Source organism: Antedon bifida, chromosome 9 (genome assembly GCF_963402885.1).
Source record: "Antedon bifida chromosome 9, ecAntBifi1.1, whole genome shotgun sequence".
Lineage (NCBI taxonomy): Eukaryota > Metazoa > Echinodermata > Crinoidea > Comatulida > Antedonidae > Antedon > Antedon bifida.
Genome location: NC_136234.1, coordinates 5,407,668 through 5,429,020, shown reverse-complemented (window position 1 = coordinate 5,429,020; position 21,353 = coordinate 5,407,668). Strand labels below are relative to the sequence as shown.

The 21,353-nt window shown below is 31.2% G+C and overlaps 1 protein-coding gene across 1 annotated transcript in view; it reads left to right on the top strand.

The window, feature by feature from the left end:
- Positions 1 to 956: 956 nt before the first annotated feature.
- Positions 957 to 21,353, top strand: part of LOC144851365 (polypeptide N-acetylgalactosaminyltransferase 2-like) — a 42,232-nt gene continuing 21,835 nt past the window's right edge. The window contains exons 1-3 of the mRNA XM_078708776.1: positions 957 to 1,171; positions 3,762 to 3,970; positions 18,715 to 18,816. Coding sequence (XP_078564902.1) covers positions 1,076 to 1,171; positions 3,762 to 3,970; positions 18,715 to 18,816 — 407 coding nt within the window. The 5' untranslated portion in view covers positions 957 to 1,075. The remainder of the gene's footprint in view (positions 1,172 to 3,761; positions 3,971 to 18,714; positions 18,817 to 21,353) is intronic.

Here is a 21,353-nt window from a genome sequence, read left to right as displayed (position 1 = left end):
TTTAACATTTTTTTCACGCTGCTGCTCTAGCCCGTTACGTCACACGAGATGACTCATTTATTAGATGAAATCAAGCAGCAGTTTAGTACTACACTTTGACATTTTTGTTAAAATGGAAACTCGACTATAATTTATAGGTACCAACTGTATTTCTGGTATTTATGAGTCCCATGACAATACTGTATTTTGCTGTCAGATAATCATTGAATTATTATCAAAACAGTCCAGGAAAGTTTTTGTTTGTAATATGATACTTTACACTTGAAATATCTAAGGTGTGATGAAGTGACCTCCAGACTTGACCTTGGCAATAAAATAAACTAAATTGAGTCTGTTTCATATCAAAGTTATTCACTTCTGTAACAAAATTCACATTATAAAAAGAGAAAAGAAACGTTTAATTATAACTCAAAAACCATTGTCTGACAGACAATTGAAGTATTTTTTTGCTTTTACTGTAATTACATTTTTTCAGGTAAAATAACTATTATGTGACAATAAAATGACAAATTCAAAAACAAATTTGAAATAACAAATATTTTTCAGAGGGACAATATATCTTTAAAACTGTTACGTCAATAAGCGAGCAGCGTTTTTTGTAAGAAATATTTCTTGTTCAATATGCCCGAATGTAACATATAATAGTTATCCAAACATTTAGTTAACCGTATATTTTGTCTTTTTATAAGTGAAATAATTATTTTGATAAAAATGGCCTATTCAAAGTCTAAATTTATTTTTCTTTTTTCGTGTAGGAGGACAATTAATATTATGTTCTATTTCTTTGGCGGTAGGCAGAGAGCTTTTTTTTTCTGTTTGTAAAATAAGGAAAGAGAAAATAAACAAAAAAACATAAAAGTAAACACTGCCCTCTTTTTTGAGTTAGCAGACGATACTCTCTCGCGACTCGTGTCGTGTGTGTGAAGGCTGCTGCTACCGTCAAAGTTTGATCCATCGAACGGAAATAGGACGTGGTCTGACGCCGTGAGTGGCACGGTTTACTTCGGCTGGAGACCGAGTCTCGTAGCTATAAAACATTACATTCTTTATTTCTGTTTAGTGCAATTTAAACAACATGATTCGTAGGAAATCCCGTCTTCTTTTGCTAATTGTAGCTGCTTGGGTATTAGGTATGATAGTGTACATGTACAATTCTGGCGATGAGCCAAACGTAAGTTTGGAAGTTTCAAACTTTTGCTTGTTTTTTTTTAGGCCTAGCCTAGCTAGGCTAGCCTCAGTTCAGCAAAATACAGCACACAGAACAGGTGCATTGCGTCTAACTAGACTAGGCCTAGTCTAGGCTATATTATGAAACAGAAAATAGAGCCTAGGGTAGGTAAAGGACTAGCTTGTATTATATGTTCACCACATTGTTTCACTTTATTTAAACCATAAAAAAAAAAAATAAATAAAAATAAATAAATGTGATTGTCCCACATTTTTCCAAAAAAAAGTTTATGTATGATGAATGTACTGTGTATAGGCCTATGTATGAATATACAGTATGTACTGTGTTATTTAATAATGCTAGCCTATAGGCCCCTAGTAGGTTTTAGTAAATGTGTATTTAAAAATAAAATAAATCATTGTTTGTATCTAGGCCTATGCTTGTTTGTAGTCAGTCCAGACAATATCTGCCAAGAGAGGAAGATGAATATTTTGTCTCATTTTTTCTTTAATTGTACTCATTTTCCATCTGTTTTACATTGTCCTACAGTCATGCACAGTAGCTGATCACAAACAGATAGATATGTGGAGTCAATCAGAAAATTGCATTAAGTTCTAACTTAAGTAACTAACTTCTAAAAAAGACAGAAAAACTAAAACTTTGGAAGATGACAGCAAGCATACCAGTAGTAAATTCAAAATTTAGCATTTAAAATAACTTAATGAGAAAAGCTATAAATAAGGTTTTAAATTCTTATTAATTTTTTTTAAACATACAATTGTAATGTTCAGTTTTAATGTGTGATGTACATTCGTTATTACACAGCTTTGTATAAATCCAGGTCCATTATGAGACCCGCAGAGAAATTCATCATCTACAATCCATACAGTAACACTCATAGCTTGCTCTAAATCTGTAGCATTAACAGCGATTCATTTGTCGATGTTTTCTCCTGCTACCAAAAGAAACTAGGCCGGTAGACTGGATTTAAAGATTTTCAATTTATACTTATTTAAGTCTGCTACTAAGTTTTATAAACCATAACCATGGATTGTTTTCTGCAAGATACTAAGAATTATGTTCATGCTATGTATTGCTTACAGGTCCTATCTAACTAATTTGTATTAACTAAAGTGGTCCAGATTAATTACAATTCTATCAGAATAATTAGGATTAGCTTGTTAATGTTAAGTGACTGAGTCCAAGCTGTTTTGTAAAGTTATGTCTACACTATCAAACTTTATGTGACAAAAAAATGTGATGTACCCATATACAGTATGGACATGATGATGTCATATCACTACTACATTTGGGAATATCACTACCGTATTTGGGCACATCACATTTTTTTGTCAAACTAGTTTGATAGTGTAGACAGAGCTTAATACAGACTGTGATTGCAAATGCTATGAAGTTTTATACCACAATTTTAGCATAATTTTCATTCATAGAAACCTATACTTTAATGTTATGTAGTACTGTCACGTCTGGCTACTAGACTGCTTCATGGTTTATTAAATTAACCTTTTATATTACCAACTTAATGCTAGAAACTAGTACATAGCAGATCCTTGTATTAAGGTATCAATGTATGTACTTTTAATGGCTGGCACCTGTTTGCAGTGTTGAGAGACAAATATTTGAAGAGCACAGCCTAAGTTTTTGATCAAAGAAATCTATGTAATGTTGCAATTTGCAGGAGGGCTAAAGGATTAGATTAAATGTTTGCAACAATTTCAATGACAAATTAATGCTACTTTTTTTGTATAGATCGGAGTACAGTATGTTACGAATTAGATATTATTAATCTTTCTACTGTTTTTCTAGCCTAAGACTTGCCTTAGGAGAACAAGCTGTGTTTTTTTAACCATCGTCTCACTCATGTTCAATACCATCATAAGCCCCTTTCACACAGATATAGGTAGCTACAAAAAAAATAATGTTGGACTCAGTCAGTTAGCAAGACACTATGTCATTGGGAGATACAAGGAGCTATGTTTTTTTAACAATCTTACCCATGTTTGATATACCATACATAGGTAGATACAAAAACAAAACTAGTCTTTAAAATTACTACAAAAACAGAATTAGAAAAGATTTAAATGCAAAGTTCAAAAGGTTGATACGTGCTTAAATTCTAAAAGCTGATAGTAATGCTTGACAGTGATTGACCGTAACGTTTAAGAGTGCGGTATACTGCATATGTCACCACATCTCAAATAACATTTAATGTTGTATCTGAGGAACTGTATCGATCATGTTTTTATAGTACTATATACAGTACCAATAACTGACTCGGGTGGGTCTTAATGCTGGTAGATATTGCATTGTCAAAAACACAAAAGTGTTGAGTTCAAATCTTATTTAAGATGCTTTGCTAAATTCAAATATACTTTAAGCTACATCCACATTTGTTCAGTTTCACGGAACCAAAGACTGTACCACCGTAATTCTTTTAATAATTTTCCATTATTTAATAAACGGCGCTGTTTTCTGTTCTGTGAAACCTAAGAAGTGTAAATGTAGTCATCGTTTTTATAACGTTATCATCTTTAATTCCAACATTAATGTTTTTTTGGTTTTTTTTTTGCAGGATTATAGCTTACCAATTGCCGACCGTGTTCGGGATAACGGCAAAGTTCTTCACAGTGACAACGATTGGAGGACATTTGACGTTGAGACGTATTTAGCAAAAACTAAAGTAAAACCGGGCGGGGATGCCTATATACGAAATAAATTTAATCAAGTTGAGAGTGATAAAACACCAATAAGTAGGGACGTTCCTGATTCGAGGAATTCACAGTAAGTCTAGTTTTCAAAATGTTTATAGTCAATCTGAATCACTGCCGTCTTTTCACAGTCTGATTTCCCAAATGTGATTGTGGAGTAGCTGCTTTGCATCAGGTGTTGAGTAATTGGTCAGATGTTTTGCCCTACTCTGACATAATTTGTACTTTATATTAAGTACATTGAGAAGTAATTCTTGGGTGGGACTCGAGCCCACGACCTCCAGATCACTAGCCTCGTGTTCATACCTAGACCACCTAAATGTGGTGAGAAGTGCAATTTGTAGCACACCTGAAATATAGGCCTGTTGTCTTATAATGAAGACACTCTGTATATTCAGAACATTATACATGAAGTGACCTATAGAAGATGGTACTGTGTACTGGCACCATATTCAGTCACTTGCTTCCTGTCAGGAAATGAACCTAATTTGTCAAACCATTAAATTATTCATTTTTCCACTGATCATAATAAAAAAAACTAATCTGGGAAAGAAGTTCAATTGTATGAATCATGATTGTAATAAGGTTTATCGCAAATAGCTTGATTTCGCGAAGAACATCATTGCACAATGCATGGTGGGAAAGGGTTTGAGAGTGTACGTACAAACAACAAATCATGTACGTACGCATCATGACGTTTGCTCCCAAATCCCCATGTGTCGCACACGCTATTTGTGATAAACCTTATTGTGATGGTCCCAGGGAGTTACTGTATAGGAGGAGATGGGTATTGTATCCTATTATGGAGAATGGTATCCTAACATTTGCTGCGGAAAGAAACATTGTTATGTTACTGTACTGTCTGCAAAAATATAGAGTCTATTTCATGCCAAGCTTACCTAGATAAACCAACAATAGCCCTTTCTTCTCGAAGAGCGATATATAACTCGAAAAGTAGAAGTTTTCATTGAATCCCCCTTTCCTTTTCAAATGGTATAGTCCATGAACTATAGTTTGTACAGATAACTAGTGAAAGATCCAGTTTCAGATAAACTCCCTAATGAATAGAAATATAAATTTTGTTTACAAATCACTTGCCTTGAACTCATTTATAATATATTATTAATCATAATGATACAAATGTTACTAATTAAAAATTGACCAGACTAAAACCAATAAGACCATATGCTACGAATCATCCGGTCAGAGATATAGAATCGGAAAAGAGCAAAAATTAATCTATCTACGGACGGATGCTAATGGCATTCAACCTGTCCCCAGGGTAGAATGAGAGAACGTGGGTTCCAATTGAGTTGTAAACTTGCTGATCTGATGGGAATTGATAATTAATTAACGAGCAACTACTAAACTTGATTTTACATTTCAATTACGTTGATGACATATCTTTCAATTTTTAAGATTACCTAAGTAATTAACATTTTTAGTTGGTTGAATATTGAAATAAAAGTTTACATAGAGATATATAAATTAAGGCATAAGGTATTAAAAAAGGCAAATTAATGAAAATAATGGCAATGCCGTGGGTATCATCAGTGGCTGGATCTCAATGGAGATACAAAATAAAATAAGCATTGAAAAATGACAATGCTGTGGGTATCAGTGGCAAGGATCTAAAATGGAGATACAAAATAAAAAAAATAAGCACTGAAAAATGACAATGCTGAGGGTATCAGTGGCTGGATCTCAGTGGAGATATAAAATAAGCAAAAAGCTAAATCAAAACGATAAAGTAAAACAGCCAGAAAAATTAGCTTTCGGGCAACACTAGCCCTTCATCAGTGCAAGTGATATAGATATTTATCCATTCAATAGAGACAATAAGTATAGCTACATTGTATTGTAATCATCCCAGAGATGAGATCAATGAGGAGATAAAAGGTTTTTGCATTCTTTCTTTGCCTTGAGTACAACCTAGTGATATAAATAGTAATTTTACTGTATTGGGATTTAACAGAGCTATTGTTTATTATTGGGTTCTTTACTATACTATAATAAAGGCTTATCTCCGGGGTGTTTTTTTTCAATAAAGGTCAAAATTGTGGGGTGAACTTGAATGCTTGAAAATTAATCCAAATTTGTTTGAGGCTCTTACAGTACTGTACACCTGAATTATAGGAAAATTAATATACCGTACAGTAATTGCAGTATCTATTTATTCCATTAACTACTATAGGCTACTGTACAAGAATTGTTGACCTATGAATGGTCAGTTTGGTAATTGATCCGTAGATCAATATCATCACCAAAGTTGTGTGCCGTTTCAGCTGTGTTGTAATTTAATAAGAAATTGCCAAAAGGCATGATGATAATATTGTATCATTTGTAGATTTAGGTACAAAAAAGGTGAGAAAAAAATCACAAGAATTTATTGAGATTAGACAGTTGTTGGTCTGAGGTGGTCAGTGCGATCATTGACCATGCGATCAATGACCGCATGTTCAAACACAATTTTACACATAGTTCAAGTCAGGTCAAATCAACATTTCTTTCAGATTTCATATTAAATACACAAATCAAATATAATTGTATATTACATAGCCTATGTAAATACGTGAACGTGATTATATTTATATATTTAACCTCTAAGCAGTCAATATCTGTATAATATAATAGTTATTTCATAATCGTTTAATTTTAGCCTGATGACAAAAATTAAGCCACATGGCTAGCGTTACTTTGCTTCATTTTCACTATATTTTCGACATCTAATAATAATAATACAACAGTAGTACTAGTGTAAGTCCACTGACTGGTATTATTCACAATATTTTGCCAATCATTGGTCTTTCTTCAGGCTCTGAATTCATAGATAAATATATACAAATATGATCAGAATCTAGGTACAGATTTGTCTGAGAACAATCTACTTTGCTTATGTCTGGCCAAATGATTTCCTACAATGTACATATGTACCCCATTGAGCCAACTACTGTACTGAAATAATGTTTATTGTAATGTATTTCCTTGTGAAGACAGCATACAGTATGTACAGTACAGTAGGTAGGCTAACATCTTGTAGGCTTGCATGTATCATTTTGATGTCTCCTTTGTTATTTCTTCGCCCACATATTGTATGCTCAACTTGTACTACCTTGTTCGAATACTCTCTTAAAATTTTATTTCAAGTAGTAAAACCTGAAGCCTAAAATTATGATACTTTATATTTCTATTATTATATTTCAATTTGCATTCTTTAAAGTTATAATAATAATACCTCTTACAACAATAATGAAGAAAACGAGATCCGTTGCTGCGCCTCGTTATAGTCGATATTGTTGAACAATAGACATAAAGAAAATTATATTTTATTATCAGTCATTTAAAGTAATCGTAAAGTCATAATAATCATTGCATACAAAGCATACATTGAGTTCACAGGATAGCCTATTTTTATCAAGTATCTCTCATAAGCAAGTCTTATTTAATGACTGCCATTTAACACAATCATAATATTTTTTAGTTTCATGCATTTTATGTGGATTTTAAGTACAACAATAGAGATACAGTTATTATATTAGATAATCATAATATTTTTAGTGAATATTCCATTAAGTTTAATATTTTATTTCTCTTTATATGGTAAAAAATGGACATATAGTATTCTACTTTTAATAATCATAATATTTTTTAAATTTTATATTTTATTTCTCTTTTAAAATAGTTCATCAATATAAAGTATAGTTTATTAATATTATCAATATTTTGTGACTATTATATTAATATTATCAATTCCAAATCATCAAAGAATTTCATTTAGCTTCTACAGTATGTTTAAAAAGATAAGATTTTCTCTTTTTTATTTTCATCTATTCTAGTTTTATATTTCTTCTGTCCAGAACGTGACTTTAAAATTTGTTGCCTTTTTACAACCTCATTATAAATGTATGAGTTTAATGCCAAATTGACATACTAGTGATGATAGATCGGACTAAAATGTAGTGATAGTGTGAGTCTTCAAGAAGGAGATATTTTTAGCAATAATTTATTGGTAACATTAATTCTATTCACTCAACTGCATTTTAAATCAAATGATGTCCTACATTGCTGTATATTTTGTATATTTCATTTTATAACTTTTTATTTTTTGATTAATTAATTAATCTTATTATTTTATTTATTTTTTTATTTATTTTTATTTTTTCCTGTAATATATATAGTAGTCTATTAATTAGTATTAGTTGTAACTTGTTGCGATGTTGGTTTAAATACAGTAGTCTTGTATTTTTATTTGGGCATATCACTACCATATTTAAGCATATCACAACCATATTTGGGCATACCACAACCATATTTGGGTACATCACACTTTTTTTGTCAAATTAGTTTGATAGTGTAGACAGAGCTTAACAATTAAAAACAATATACAGTAGCTGCTTTTAAAATGTTAGTGGGTTTTGAACACCTGCTTGCCTTTAGTAAAAGGTGGATTTTAAATCTCCATTCTTACATTTTAATCAGGTTTTTAAAAACACCTCCTGCAGTGTGTACTGTAGTACTAGTACTCCTGCACAGCATACTGTATGAAAATAGTCACTGAATCGGAAGTGAACATTATATTGTTAGCAGGTTAAGTAAGGGTCAATATGCCTTAAGTGGAGTCTTGATGTCGTCCAATCAGATAGCTGGATAATCCCTCAAAATATATAAAACTCTACACTAACCCATTAGTTAAATCTTTTTTCACATCAACTTAAGGTTTACAGAACATTATGTATGCATGTTAATTTTGCAAATTAATCCGATTCTGCCCATTCTGTACAAACTTATTTCTTATTAAGAAATAAGTTTACAGAATGGGCAGAATCTTAAGATCTCCCATTTGCCCACCCTAAAAACAAGTCAAGTCAAGTTTAGCCTCTCCAACCAAGTATTATTTATTATCTTCTTTATGCCTTCCGCCCTTAATTTGCATTTTTGTCTACAAATTCCTAAGTATCGGTTGTTTAGATCTCTAATTAAAATTGTTTCTCATTAAATAAGAGATTATAAAATTAAGTTTTTAATTGGCCATTTCATGGAAAGCTTTTTGCATATTCAGATCTCTAATCCCAAGTATTATTTATTATTTATGTTGAATGTTGAATTTGTTGGACTGAAACAATTTAAACTTTTAACATTTATGAACAGACTTTATTATTTCAACACATAATTGATTTAAGCAAACATTAGTCATACTAAAGAGAATTTCCTCTAAATTAAATTCATAAAAAAACTCTTTAACATATTTGCATTAATCAATTCAAAGTATCCCATGCCTAAATATAATACAGTATAGTATACTCATTTTATACATTTTTTTGCAAGCAAAAAATATTATTTCGTGCCTAGCTTACTTGGGTAAACCGACAATAGCCCTTTCTCCTCAAAGAGTGAGATATAACTCGAAAAGTAGAAATTTTCAATTATAAAGGCTGTGTTATTAGTTAAAGAGGGAAGTCACTTTTGATCTTTCAACAACCCTACTTTGCAAAGATGAGAGAAAATAGAATAACAGGGTTTTTGTACAACGGTATGCAGATAAGCAGAGACTTTTACACTAGCTATTATATTATGATCTCATCAGTGGAATATCCAGGATTTTGAAATAGTGGGGACAGGGCCTGGGCCAGCTGGGCCCTTCTAGATACGCCTGCTTAATGGCCTAGGCTAAAGGCTTTATTAAACCGTGCATACCAAATCGTTATCCCCTATTTTTCTACAGGTTTTCTTTATCTTGCTCCTTATACAAGAACCCTGGGTTGATAATACACTTAGTCTATATAGATAATGTGTATACATAACATTATGCCTATAGTACATACAGTACACCTCATATTTTCTTATAGTGGTTCACCTTGACATTCAGCATTCAGCTTTGAGATAATTACAAACTTAATAATTATATAAATTATAATTTCCTTTGGGATATATGTCAATCTGTTATCCCTCTTAAATCATAAATAATAACCATGCATAGTGTATCCACCCAGGTGGCATTTATACTTTCCAATAAAATGAACTTTATCCTGCGATGTAAATTGTATTGTGTGTTTTACAATCCATTCGTTGCTTAAAGAGTAGAAACGATGATTATACAAGTCGTAGAGAGGTCATACTAATCATGTTGTAATAATTTGAAGCACAATTTAAAGAAAGTAAATATATTAGGGCATTTAAGGTAGATACCATTTAAACCCAGATAATGCCATTTCAAGTGTTGTAACAGTATTCCATAGAAAACCTTAGCGTAAATGTATCTGTTACTTTTGAATTGCCAGCTATTATGAATTGTTATTGAATTTTGTTAACACAGTCTTATCCCAGTTACGGTGATTATACAAGTCATAGAGAGGTCATACTAATCAATACTAAAACAATTTAAAGAAAGTAAATATATTAGAGCATTAAGGTAGATACCATTTAAGCCCAGATACTACCATTTCAAGTGTTGTAACAGTATTCCATAGAAAACCTTAGCGTAATGCATAGATCTGCTACTTTTGAATTTCCAGCTATTACGAATTGTTATAGGATTTTGTTAACACAGCCTTCCCCAGTTTAAGCTCAACGCATTTACTCCTACAAAAATAATTTAATTACCTTAACTAGGGATGTAACAACCTAATAATACTGTTGATGACACAGATAGTATAAATGCTTTGATTTGCCAATGTTATTTAATAAAGACACCTTCCCTACGTTTTTAGATCTAATTAAAGATCAAAAACTATATTTAATGTAAAAATAATACTATATGGTCCTATTTCGATAACTTTTTTCGTCTTTAAATGGTTAAAAATGTGAAAAATAAATCGATTCTAATAATTATAGCGGCCCGCTATAAATCCCAAAATGCATTGCGCGCGGATTGATATTTTTGTTTTTCTACTGTAATTCACCCACTTTTCGATCAATCGTGAGGCCAAAACAAATGGAAGACTCCTAACTTTTCAGCGAAAATACCGGGTTTTCCCCAATTTGTATCAACGGAGTCTGGCAAAAATAGAAAGACAATTAATGCAGCAACTATACGTCAGGCTAGGTATATAGCTAGCGTACGATGTTTGTACGTTACCAATGTTTACCAGCTAGGCCTACAAAACTAAGCCTAGCTAGGCTAGGCCTAAGACCGTCCACGAGAGGTCAATCGCCGCGAGCTACTTAGGTAGTGCATTGTTTTTCACTTTTTATCATAATTTACCATAAAATGTACATTTAAGACAAGGAATGACATGGTTTAATGTTTTTAAAGTAATATATGTATTATTTTTACAAAACGTCACAAATTGTAGGTAAGGTGTCTTTAAATTATAAATAAATATTTATAAAGTATTTTCAAAAATTATATTAGGATTGTGTTGAACTTTGGGACTTTTTATTGACTGTCAAAATGTAATTAATTTTTTTTGTCTTGAGGTGATAAGACATTGATCCTTTAATTTAACATATTTGCATGGATAATTGATAATATTTCCATGTGGATTTATACAGCTCTTTTGCGTCAAATTTTGTAAATTCCTTTCGGTGTCTTGTTGGTTATGTTTTAACTATTCGGTACTTTGTTAAAGCATTCATATTAACATGTTAGCTTTCAAGAAGTACCTTTGTGTACTTTACCAATTTAATATTTATATCAGGCGCTCTATTGAAATATGTATTATCAAATATTAATCATTCACAGCTTTTAATATCTTTTATTTTTAAGGTAACATATTTTTTTTATTGTTGTAAAAATTGACTATATAAAACATAGCTGTGAATTGTTAATAAAAGAAATATGCTGGTACATTATGGTAGGGTTAACCTAGAAAATAATATTGAAATTATAAACAAAGCCAAACCTTTCGTTGTTGTTACTTATAGATATGGTCTTATGTTGTAAAGTACATGTAGACTTTTTGTAGAATTTTTATAAAATTGTTTTTATCAAACCAATGGTACAAATTAAGAAAATAGTAAAATACCTTCTTCCAGTTCGTTATTTACAAACCAGAAACGAAAGCAAAGTACACGCGAATAATAAAGCTTATTCAGGTCTGTCGTCAGTGAATACTGTACCTCATTTTTAAGCCTACAGTATACAGTGCTATCTATAGCGATTGTAATTCGTCAATGGGAAACCTGCTATTTATCAGTATCTATCGTCAATGAGAAATGTCATCACTTTTGAGCCTAGCTACAATTAATTTCATGCACCGATGCTTATTCTTAAACAAAACTCAAAATAGCATTATGAATATTCATTATGTATATTCATTGAATAATTTATTAATTTAAGCTCTGTTAAATTTTTGATGCCCTTCTTGGATGATGTACTGCATCCCTTTATATACCCATTCCCTTTGGGATTTCAACACAGACTGGTTGGTGATTGATAACATAATATTTGCAAATGGGTTTCAGTCCTATAGTCATGTTGCATTAGTGTTCAGCCAAGAATCTATTAAACCCAGTTATTAAATTATAAAAATGTATTTGCATCACATTTAATGTATTTATGCGAATACTAATTTTTGTAACTAAACATCATTTTGCATTTTGACAGCCTAGAAACCATGGCTAGTTGGTTACTGTTAATGTGCGGTGCCACACTTCCTCTATGACTTTTGTGTCCTCACAATTAAAACTAAAGATTTATTATTTCAAAGGCAAAATAAAAAATAAAGATGAGTAAAATCAAACTTTGAATTTAGGCCATTTTGAAATGTTATGAAAGTTATTTACTTTGAAAAAAAATAAAATAATATTTTTTATATTATTTTTTTTCGCTCCTATTTTTGGACAAATTAAATAACATATTATTTCTGTATACTGTAAGTGACATTAAAATTGCCTATTTAACAAATACACAGTTTTAAAATTATAGGAAGAATTGTTGGTTTATCCAGGTAAGCTAGGCATGAAATGGACAAACATAATTTGCAAACTATTATTTTTAGTCTTTCTAAATTAGATTAATATAAAAATAAAAAATTTGAAACTATTTCGAACTGTGTAGCCGCCAAATTGACTGGGTTTATTCAAACAGATTCATAGATTAAATGAAATATTCAAAAGTTGTCTATGAATTATAAATTTGACAATTTTATAGGCAATACACTCTGTGTTGAAAAGGAATTGTAATTTGCCTTAAACTTTGTGTTGTAAAGGTCGTTATAAATAAAAACGAAAGCAGCGTCATTTTGTCGTTGGTTAAAATGACCCCTTTATCATTGGCTCAATTATTGAAATGATACCTATATTTATATTTAATTTTGTCGTAGTTCTAACTGCTTGATTTAAAAAAAAAATGATTTCCTTTCTGAAAACCTGCACTGCGCCTTTGTATTGATGTATTAGTGACATTAAGTTGTACATCTTGTCAATCAATAAGGTTATGTAAGATAGAATTTCACATAGGAAATATAATTGGAAATCCACAAGTGACAAAGGTTCTTAGAACCCTTCTCTATGAATTCACTTTAAAAACAATATACCTACAATTGTTGACATTTTCTAAAAATGCTTTTAATAGTTTAAAGACATTAAACCAGGTCATTTCTTGTGTTAAATGTGTGTTCTAAAGTTAATTCAGTTCAAAATGCTCTACCGAAGTAGCTTGTGTCAAATGTTTAAATCTCGTAGAAATGTAGGCCTAGTTTAATTAGGCTTACAGTAGTTTTGTAGGTCTATGTAAAGAGAGGTAACGTAAAAACATAGCTATGCATACGCTAGCCTACAGAGTCTGATGTTGTCTTGTTGCTGAATTGTAATTGTCTTTCCTTTTTTGGCAAAATCTGTTAACACAAATTTGAGAAGACCTTGTATTTTTGCTGAAAAGTTAAGTTTCTTTTTATTTGTTTAAGCTTAGTTTTTTAGGATTGTAAACAAATAGAATTTAAAATCCTACCATCTTACCAATATGCTTCCCACCCTTCTACAAGCTTTTCTACCCTACAGACACAGAGTATATGAAACTTCCTGCATGCTATGTTGTGTGTGATCTGTGACTAGTTTAGGAGAGTTTTTTTTTCAAAATGTTTGTTTTCTTTAATTTCAGACCTCTTCCTGTATAGCCATCTTTGTGTTATCATAGGATCAGCGTTATAAACTCCTTGCTTTTCCTCAACAACTTAGAACGATCAAATTTAATTTCAACTTTATTACAACTAAAGCTATTGCACCTTGAGACTATTAACGTGCAAGTCAATTTAATGATCAATTCAAAGAAATAATGTTTTGCTATGAAAAAAGCTTTATAATACTTTAAACTGTAATAGCAGGTAGTTGTAATATCTCCCTGGTAATACTAAATAGTGAACAGAGGTAAAATTGACTATTTGCTTTCTCTGCCAATTCAATCGTAACAATTAAGCACTTTTTATTTGTGTAGGTGTTCCTACTTAAAAGTACATCTGAAAAGATCATTCAAGTCTTATTGTTAAAAATATACAGACTTAGACATTTTGAATTATTTGTTCTTACAATGTTGTAACTTTAAGTACATATGACTGTTTATTTCCTTTCATGCCGGTTCATCCGTAGAGGAACCTCTTTATTGAAATATTATTATGCCATTAATTGATGATGTCGCTAGTAGAATAAGGTAATAACAAGTTTGCATAGTCTATTTCGTGCCTAGCTTACCTGGATAAACCGACAATAGCCTGTGGTATATGTAAATTAATTAATTTCACAATGTTTTAACCTATCTCTACAGTATACATACGTTTGGACGACATTAACATGCTTTTTATGAAATGAGTCACTGAAATGTGTCTGGAGGTTGAATAATCATAATTCACAATCAATAATTACATTAGTAGAGCTTTCTAGCCAACTTACTAGTAAGTAAGGCAATATTTACAATTTAGGGAAACGTTTGCTAATCTGTACACGATTGAGATTTCACTTGCATTGCCAGTGTGTGAATTATTGTAATCAAATGTGAATTGGTAAACATGAAAAAAATGGCGTTGATATTTAAAGAGAGCTTTTAATTTTAGGGTTGTCAGGTTGAAATAATTCCTTGAAATAACATTATATTTTGTGGGATACCTCTTCCTGCTTTCCTTCCTACTCCTTTTCCTTGGCACAGTTACACTTTGCATCACTAGATTCTAAAGCTCTGTCTACACTATCAAACTAGTTTGACAAAAAAAAGTGCGATGTGCCCAAATATGGTAGTGATATGCTTAAATATGATAGTGATATGACATCATCATGTCCATATGTCACATTTTGTTGTCACATAAAGTTTGATACTGTAGACAGAGCTTTACAATAGTTTGTAATTATAATAAGTGTATTTTCTTTATGACAACTTCAGTTTTTTCACCTGGTTTTTAATTTATCTTCCTTTGATAGAGTTTGAATTTGCACACTGTGTTAGAATTGACACAGTGGCTTGTGATGTGCCCATATATGGACATGATGATGTCATATCACTACCATATTTGGGCATATCACGATACCTTATTTAGGCACATCACACTTTTTTTTTCAAACTAGTTTGATAGTGTAGACAGAGCTTAATGGTGGAAGAACCAGTCGTAGTAGACAAGTGACTCAATTAGTTCAATTGATCGTGACAAAATATTGAATTGTGTGTATTTATGTGCAAAGGAAACTTGTCTAATTGAAAGTTAGATGTGTTTAGATTAATAGTTTCAAGTCTGCTTTCAATAATACCATCGTTTTGAATGGCAGACACTCCTTCAAATTCAAACAATGGAAATATTTTTTAAAAGTTTAGGTGTCCTAGGGATGAGACTAAAGAGTGGATGACAAAAGAGTGAGTAGGTAGCATTGTGTTCATTAAAATGCACTACAATTATCAAAAAAAGAATAGATAAACAAAGTCTTTAAAAATTGAATTTAAGCAAATTAAAACTACAAAAAAATAGATAAGTGGTGCCCTTTTTAAAGTAGGGACTAGTAGTCAGCAGATTTGATAGTAAATGACGTTGTCTATTTTGTGCCTGCTTATTGTACCTGGATAAACCGACATTAGCCCTTTCCCTTTACGAAAAGAAGAATCCCCACTATAAATGCCCTCTTGTGGAAAAATGAACCTCAGGCCTGTAAAAAATCTACGTCTTGGAACAACTGATTTAATTTTTTTTAGCATTCCGTCAAACCTTATTATGGGATGGTGTACTGTGTATATTACTAGACTAGAATGTATAGACAGGACTGCACCCAGTGGTTTAAACAAAGGTTACTATACACAAAACCATCCTGCTTTTCCTGTAGGTTTTAATCCGTAACAAATGACCATACGTTCAACTGTACCAACATTTCTGTTACACACTATCAACTTCTCTATAAATAAATGTAAACATAATTTTTCAATTTATATTGATGCCGTCTCATGTCTATAAGAACAGATCAACATGTCCCTAGGAATCTGGATTCTTGGAACCAGCATTTAAAACTACATTTATATATATATAAAAAAAATACACCATATTAAAAAACATAGTAACAGTATTATTTATTTAAACCAGATGAAACTATTTTCACACATAAAAAAATGTGTTTGTTTTTACTGTCGTGTGTTTTTATAGATGGTACACATCTTAAACTTTGATTTATATAATATGTTTATAATATTTTCAAATTTTATATAAAAAAATTTAATTTTTATTTCAGAATGTGGATGTTATATTATACTTGCAGATTAACTCAGCAGATTTGACGTACTGTAGTGTTTAAGATTCCACATAATATCAAATCAAATTAAATTTTGAATAACATTTATCAAACTAGTCAGCAGTTTGTGTGAATATCAATAACTATAAATTAACATTGAAATGTTATTGTCTTTTCATTAAAAAATATTGACGTAAATAAAAGTCTGTGTTAATATTCTCTACGATGAAAGTGTTATATTCAACCGTGTTTAATCGATTTTAAAAGCATTTTAACCAATTAAGCGTTGTGCTCGACAAGGTAACGACATTTTCAGAATGCTAAACATTTCAAATGTAGAATTGTTTATTATACGTTGTTATGTGTTGAAATGTGTTAGGTTTAATTAGTCAAAATTCTTCACTTTAAGAGATTCATTTCAACTTTTGACATTTATGTTTAAGCTCGAAGAAATCCTCCTTCAACCTTCATGATTTATTATACGTAATAAAACATGTTCTTACCCTTTTATAATAATTTGTTTGATACCGATATAAACATTCATCTGTTTGTGCCTAGAAAAACAGACCTATTTCATTTTTTATTTGATACTCCTATTCATAAATGGTATAGTCCATGAACCCTTCCAAAAGTAGGAGCAACACAACCAACCATTATTTTTTTTTTTTTTGTTATAATTAAAGTAGTAAATATAAGAGGTTTTACACACTTTTTTTTCTGTGTTTTAAAGCTCAGGTACAGGCATGAATTTTAAACATAATATCTGGTTAATTGTACATAAATCAAATATTTGTAACAGAAATCAAGACAAAAAAACATGAATTTCCCTTAATATGGTCAAATACAAAATTTGGCAATATTCTGCCATAAAAACCAGGAATACTTTTTTTCAGTAGTTAGGTAGTTAACCTAATGTAATAACATGTGTGGTGACTCCCTAGAAGGTAAAAAAAGATGGTGGATATACGGTGGATAATTTTTGCTATAGCATGAAAATAAAAATCTGAAGTTGAATAAAAATACCAGAAATGTAAAATTCAAGTTATATTACCTATATTTAGTCATCTGTTAACATTTTTTACCACACCGTTTAGTTTTCATAGCTTTTTAAAATGCCTCTCTATTTACAAAATTTGTGTACAAAAGAATAGAGATTTTACTGTGTAATTTGAACTATCCCCCCACTGATAAGAAAGTGCTTATTTTCAACAAGCTCGTGTAACACAAATAAATTCCCAAAATTTAGGAAACATAGGGGAAACTATAGATCGATAATTATTGGAATGTATGATCAATAGAAATTTTTTGCCCGCACCTGGCCTTTAAAATCACATTTAGACCATTTCATATCATACCAGTAACTTTGTAGTCGGACAAACAAAAACTGAATTTAGACCATTTTATACCACCAGTAACTTTGTCGGACAGACTAAAAATAAATTCTGTCAATTATACCCAACATGGATTCCAGTTTTCCAGTGGTCATGAAGTCATGCCAAGATTAGAATGAACACACATGGCAATTATGTCATTTCTTTGTATTGTTTTGACATTTTAAGTCAACGCAGTTTGATTTGTAGTGGAATTAAGGTTCTACAGACAGAATGACAGGCAGGACATCACATTAAATTAGCCCTTTTTTTTAAGCCACATTTTTTTGATACACAAATAACACTTGCATGATTCGCAGTCAAGTCGCAAAATGATGACAGTGGTATGTGGTTGGGGAGTTTTCTAGGAACTTTTAACTTTTCGTATCTAAGCCCTCCCTCTGGAGAGCATGGGCTATTGTCGGTTTATCCAGGTAAGCTAGGCACAAAATAGACGAGGTTAAATTAAAATGGCAACACTGGAGCTAAACCTAAATTATTTAAAAATTGATGAATAGAAATGATGGCGATGGTAAGTGGACTGCCTCATTATGCAGTAAGGGTGTCCAACTTGATTTTTTCTTTTTGTAAAAGTACCATCTCTTCAGAGAGAGTGGGCCATTGTTTGTTTATCCAGGTATAAAGTGGCACTCATAGACTACATTACCAACACCACAGTTTATGCACAATATGAAGAATGTCCTTCCCCTTTTTTTAATTATTTCTTCAAATATTATTGGTTTTAATATTAGTTAATGCGCTTTTCTATCGTAATCACAGTTGCTATCATAAATTAATTTTTTTTTACTTTCAGATGTAAATCACAAAAATGGAATGATGATTCATTACCAACTACAAGTGTTATTATAACTTTTCACAATGAAGCTAGATCAACACTCTTAAGAACAGTTGTTAGGTAAGTTACAATTAATATCATTTTTAGAAAAAAATCTGTTAATTATAAACATAATATTTTGATATATGGATACTAATGTTTACCAATCTTTAAGCTTTGTCTACACTATAAAACTAGTTTGACAAAAAAAGTGTGATGTGCCCAAATATGGTAGTGATATGCCCAAATATGGTAGTGATATAACATCATCATGTCCATATATGGGCACATCACATTTTGTTGTCACATAAAGTTTGATACTGATAGTGTAGACAGAGCTTTACTTTATATATTTCTATATTTAAAAGATTTTTGATTGAGTAAACAGAAACACTTTGTATTTTGCTAAATTAATATCAAGTACATAAAAAAGCACATTATTTAAAGATGTATTGTCCCTTTGACCAATTCAAAAAAAATTTTTTTTTTTAAATTTAGAAAAAAAGTGGGTCATTTTGAAGTATCATAATAGTTATTAACTTTCACCAAAAATTAGTAAAAAAAAAAATTATTTAACCGAAATACAGACATTTTTTTGTTCAAAAAATAACTTTGACTTCCAGTCAAAGTTTTCGATCAAAACATATCTCATAATGCAACGCGCTTGTTTGGCTACTCTATATGCATAATCATAAAACTTCCTCGCGATCTGTGTGAAAACACCTTCTCAACCGCGACGAGTTGTAAACAGTCCTAATTAGCATCATGTATAATGCATACTCGTGGTTTGAAATCTTTGTTTACTTTCGCTTGTGATGATTTTCCAGACGAAATGTAATCAAATTAATTTACCTGTTAATTACGTAAACTTGTTGTTTTTGGCTCAAATTTTCGACTTAAAGTGAATACCTTTAATATTACTTTGATATGGCCAATTTATATTTAGAATATTTTTTTTTTCATTTTTTGTGTTTCAAGGGACAATACATCTTTAAACTTATATTACTATAGCATTTTAAGTAAGAAACTTTGAATTTATAGTACTGTGTACAAAGGTCAGTTTCAACAAAATATATTTTAAAAGTTTATTTATAGAAAGTTTGAGGGACCTCAAGGCATAGGTTTCCATCATATATTATTTCTTTAATACATATTTTGTATACTGTTACCATGCAACAGTATATCATATTTCAAATTTGTCTGGTAATACTGTCCTTGTTTCTGTATTGAATTCTATGTCTATTCTTTTTACTAATTGCTAAATTTGTTTGTTAGAAATCATTTCAATTACTCTAGGCCTACTGTACTGTATACTGTTTGCTTTATAAAGTAGTGAGGTAATTTCCTGAATGATCGTAATCAAAACGGTACTGGGTTTGGTCTACTAGTGTTCCTGTTTCACTAAGTAAAATAGATTGACACCTACCTTTGGATACCCTTATTAAGGGGACACTTTCCTATGTCAAGAACAAGAAGCAAAAGATTTTTTAATTCAGGGGACACTCAGACTATTCAATTAAAGGGACAAATATTGGGTCACAAATATCGGGTCACAAATGTGTCCCCTTAATATTATCCTCTTAATAGTAATAATATATTGAACAAAGAAAAATTATTAATTATTATCTTTAAAAAAGTGTTGTAGGCCTTAATTTGAACACATACTAGATTAGCTTATGAACCACACCAATACTATTGTTTCTTAATTACACTGGCCTGCAACTGTATGAATGGAATGGGAGTTGCAAGAATATGCGAGAAAACAGTCAACATTTCAAACACTTACAGTGTACCGGATAGAGGGGAGCGCATTGTTTGATGCTTTTCAAAACGTGCAACGTTTTCAACGCGTTCAACGCTATGGAAATCAATTGTTTAACGTCGTCAATGAACGGTGAACGGGTTCAACACATTCAACGCGCTCTATTGTTAACGTATTCAAAACGCTTTGTTGTACTTAAAAATGTAATGTTGTTCGATTGGTTCAAGGGTGTCGGACACGTCAAATTTTTTAGTTCTTTCAAATTACATTACAAAAAACAATGGGACAATTATAAAATAAAAACCAAAATAGAGAAACATTATTTTAACTTTATCTCTTGAATCCTCTTGAATCTCGAACAGCTAACAAATGTAGGCCTAAATAAAATTATTTACTTCGTCGTCATTAACGATTGTTAAATACGTCATAACACACGTGGTGTTTTTCTTGAGGAACCGGAAGCCGGAGTGGCGGCCTCGTGTGTTGATTTTTCAGTTTACCAGGTTGTTTGATTTTACGACGTGATATCGTGTTTTTCGCGGGAGACAGTACAGTGTTAACTGTTAGGCTTAGCATCGACCTTATTATTCGATGTTTTCCTTCACTAAACACTGGGAAATAAATAAACACTGAGGATCACTGTGTGTTTTATTTGGTAACTGTCCGTTCAATACATAAAAATATATCTAAGCTTCATATTATTATTATATATTTTATTTATATTAAAATATCTGGTAGTGACTGCCGGTAGGTATTTTGCCTGTTGTTGTTATTGATCGTTCAAGCGTGCAATCGGCCAGTCTAGCGCTGCAGTAGCAGCTAGCGTTGAAATAACTCATTGTTTACTTGACATGCT